This window comes from Epinephelus moara, chromosome 23 (genome assembly GCF_006386435.1).
Source record: "Epinephelus moara isolate mb chromosome 23, YSFRI_EMoa_1.0, whole genome shotgun sequence".
In the NCBI taxonomy this organism is placed as follows: Eukaryota; Metazoa; Chordata; class Actinopteri; order Perciformes; family Serranidae; genus Epinephelus; species Epinephelus moara.
This window is the reverse complement of record NC_065528.1, coordinates 34129457-34133793: the sequence shown is the minus strand read 5'-3', so window position 1 is coordinate 34133793 and position 4337 is coordinate 34129457. Positions and strand designations below refer to the sequence as shown.

The 4337-nt window shown below is 47.1% G+C and overlaps 1 protein-coding gene and 1 long non-coding RNA gene across 2 annotated transcripts in view; both read left to right on the top strand.

Annotated features, from left to right (window-relative positions):
* Window positions 1-793, top strand: part of LOC126385070 (uncharacterized) — a 1924-nt gene extending 1131 nt beyond the window's left edge. The window contains exon 3 of the long non-coding RNA XR_007569404.1: window positions 580-793. This is a non-coding gene — a long non-coding RNA (uncharacterized LOC126385070). The remainder of the gene's footprint in view (window positions 1-579) is intronic.
* A 207-nt stretch (window positions 794-1000) lies between these two features.
* The window catches only part of dennd6b (DENN/MADD domain containing 6B), a 12162-nt gene continuing 8825 nt past the window's right edge, over window positions 1001-4337 (top strand). Inside the window, 4 exon segments of the mRNA XM_050036584.1 lie at window positions 1001-1235; window positions 2071-2109; window positions 2202-2244; window positions 2328-2512. Of these exon segments, the coding sequence (XP_049892541.1) occupies window positions 1107-1235; window positions 2071-2109; window positions 2202-2244; window positions 2328-2512 (396 nt within the window). The 5' untranslated portion in view covers window positions 1001-1106.

Sequence of the window (4337 nt, the reverse complement as noted above, 5' to 3'; positions counted from 1 at the left end):
GGTGGAGATGCTGGCAGTGCTGGTGGCGTTAAGATGGGTGGAAGAGGCTAGACACACCAAGGTACTGATTTGCTCAGATTCTTTATCAGTTTTAGCAAGCTTGAAATCATTTCATTCTAATAGCCGTCAAGACATTTTATATGGAGTTTTGCAGTCACTTACTAGAATAGTGAATAGAGGGGGTCTGGTTACATTTATGTGGGTACCAGCACATGTAGGGGTGAAAGGGAATGAGAGGGCAGATGAGTTAGCGAAGAGGGCGTTAAGGAAAGGAAGAATAGAAATGGAAGTAAGTATCAGTAAGGCAGAGGTTAAGAGTGTCATTTGGGGGAAAAGCAATCAAATGTGGCAAGAGAGGTGGAACAGAGAGGGCAAAGGGAGGCATTTATTTCACATACAAAACAGCATCAGGGTCACTAGGGCAGGTATGGGGCACAGGAGAGAGGAAGTGGTGATGATGAGGTTAAGGCTAGGGCACTGTTCACTTAATAAGTCACTTAAACTGGTAGGGAAGCATCAGACAGGACTGTGTGAGAGGTGTCAGGAAGAGGAGGAGTCAGTGGATCATGTACTTTTGAGGTGTAGGGCATATGGGGCACAGAGAGAGGTGATGAGGAACAGTCTGAGGGAGTTAGGGGTCCAAGAGTTTAATTTAAAAGGAGTAATGGAAATGAGTGAGAGAGCACGAGTCAGGGTAGTAGTGAAGTTTTTAAGGGACACAGGGTTTTTTTATAAGGTATAAGGTAGGTTAGGAATGGTGTAGCTATATAGGGTAGGACTAAATGTGTGTGTGTGTGTGTGTGTGTGGAGGGGGGTGGGTGGGTGTGGGGTTATGTGTGTTGTGGGGGGGGCTATTGTCTGGTCCATACTCCAGAGCAGAAGGGGGCGGTAATGCACCTATTGCTGGATGCCAACCGCCGTAAAACAAAAAGAATGCACCTATTGCTGGATGCCAACCGCCGTAAAACAAAAAGAAGAAGAAGAAGTTGTTCTTCTTCGCTGGTCCTCCAGCAGGGGGCTCCACAGTCCTCCTCGGCCCGGTGCTCCGGTGGATGCTGACCCGTTCCCGGTGATGGGGGAACGGAGGATGTTCGTTGCAGGTCGTGATGAACCCGTTTGACCGACAGTCGGAGGCGGACCGCGGGGACAGCCGGTGTCCGTGGGCCCGCTTCTCCTCCTGGCTGGAGTGTGTGTGTGTGGTTACCTTCGACCTGGAGCTCGGACAGGCCATCGAGGTACGGACCGCTGTTAGCTTAGCATCGTCAGCTCCGGTCATCACCGGGAGCAGATTTATAAATGTGGCTCAAAAAGACCGGACAGGTAGTCCGTGAACGCGTCACTCACCTGGACACACCGGAGCCCGACACTGTTCCACGATGTCGGTCACACTCACACCAAACCCCGGTCAAAAATTCTAAGTTTTTGTTGTTGTTGTGTTTCCCGACTAACGCAGCTGTTCGTAAACAATCACTGACATGTCGATTAATCGATTAGGGTCTGCTGTGAAGTTCGGCATACATCTGATCAACCAAACATTTACTTGTCAGTCAGAAATGTAAGATAACACATCCTGCCGCCGCTGATCAGACCACGGTGATAATTAAAGGTGGTGGGGGGGTCATTAACCTAAAAGTCAAAGTTTTGGTAAATGACTCGTGCACACATGTTGATCTGTGAGCTGACGTTATCATTACATCATCAGGATTTGAATCGATATGAAGTAAAAGTTTGAAACTTGACAAAATATAAAGAGGTCTTAAATTAACAGAATTTTGAATGGACTTTGGTTGAGTGTGTTCTCTGCATGCTGACAGCCTGAAGACTCTGACGTCAGCTGCATGTTTTAAATGATTATCAGTAACTGATCAGACCTCAATGATCTGATTAGTTCCTCATTGATCTGCAGACACTGATTGTATCAGTATTGATCCTCTGCTGAGGTCATCCTTAACGTTACATCATGTGTCAGCTGATCAACATCTGTGAATGTGAGTTGTTATAAAACCAGCGCTGCGTTCAATGATCATCTGACTGGACTTTGGTTTGTTTGTTTGTTTGTGTTGTTTACAGCTGGTGTATCCTCAGGATGTGAAGCTCACAGAGAAGGAGGTAACGTCTGTCTTCATGTGCACCTGGTTCATAATCGGCGTATTGATTATTGATGATGTTGGTTTGTTTGTTTGTTTGTTTGTTTATGTCAGAAAACCAGCATCTGTTACCTGTCCTTCCCCGACTCGTACTCAGGTAAACCAGCTGTGTGATGATGATGATGATGATGTTACTGAGTGGGCGTGTTCATGAGGTCACAGGTGTTGTTTATTTCCCAGGATGCCTCGGGGACACTCAGTTCAGCTTCAGGTTACGTCAGTCGGTCGGTCGCAGAGTGGTGAGCTTCCGAGAAGACGTTTACAATAGAGACGCTCCCGTCACGCTGCAGGTGAGACGCTGTGTGACCACAGGAAACATGTGACAGGGAACACGTGACAGGGACACGTCTGCTGGTTATCGGTCAGTTTTTAACGCCAGACATAAAGTTACTGAACATATTTGATGAATTCACTTCATTAAACTGTCCGATCTTACAGTGTCTGTCGTCATGGGAACGCCTCGGTTCGCTGACACCGGCTCTTTTCAGACGCGTTTTTTAATCCGTCACCTGAAAAACTCGTCACACAGAAATTTCTCACGCCGAGTCTGATGATTTTGATTCTTCTATTTGTTTGACACGTTTCCTCCTCTGCTTCTCTCCACTGGAGGTACCTGTCTGATGACATCACTTCCCTCACAGCCTCATGAAGGGGCGGAGCTGTCCTCCCTCTCTGTCTCCTCCTCCTCCTCTTCATCATTGTTGACAGTAGCTGTCTTAATTATGACATGACTCTGTGTCCCTCCATCTTGTCTTGTCTGTCCCACCGCCACGTTTTCCTCACTGACTCAAACGTCTCTGGCGACTCTGACAGGAAAACAGGAAGTGAAACCTGTTGTGAAATGTTGAATGAAAGTTTCAGACTCAGCATGCAAACGTGACACAACGTGACACAACACAACGTGACACAACACAACGTGACACAACGTGACACAACGCGACACAATGCGACACAACACAACGTGACACAACGCGACACAACGCGACACAACACAACGCGACACAACGCGACACAACACAACGTGACACAACGCGACAGCACAACGTGACACAATGCGACACAACACAACGTGACACAACACAATGTGACACAACGCGACACAACACCACGTGACACAACGTGACACAACACAATGTGAAACAACACAATGCGACACGACACAACGTGACACAACACGACACAACGCGACACAATGCGACACAACGCGACAGCGCGACACAACGTGACACAACACAACATGAAACAACACAACGTGACACGACACAACGTGACACAACACAACGTGAAACAACACAACGTGACACAACACAATGTGACACAACGCGACACAACACCACGTGACACAACGTGACACAACACAATGTGAAACAACACAATGCGACACAACACAACGCGACACAACGTGACACAACATGACACAACACAATGCAACACAACGCGATACAACGTGACACAACATGACACAACACAAAGCGACACAACGTGACAACATGACACAACGCAACACAACGTGACACAACGCGACACAACACAACGTGACACAACACAATGACGCAACACAACGTGACACAACGCGACACAACACAACGTGACACAACACAATGTGACACAACGCGACACAACACAACGTGACACAACGTAACACAACACAACGCCACACAACATGACACAACACAGCACGACACAACGTGACACAACACAACGTGACACAACGCCACACAACGTGACACAATGTGACACAACACGACACAACGTGACACAATGTGACACAACACAACGAACACGACACAACGTGACACAATGTGACACAACACAACGTGACACAACACGACACAACACGACACAACGTGACACGACACAACGTGACACAATGTGACACAACACAACGTGACACAATGTGACACAACTCAACGTGACACAATGTGACACGACACAACACAACACAATGTGACACAACACAACGTGACACAATATGACACAACACAACGTGACACAATGTGACACAACACAACGTGACACAATATGACACAACACAACACAATGTGACAACACAACGTGACACAATATGACACAACACAACGTGACACAATGTGACACAACACAACGTGACACAATATGACACAACACAACACAATGTGACAACACAACGTGACACAATATGACACAACACAACGTGACACAATGTGACAC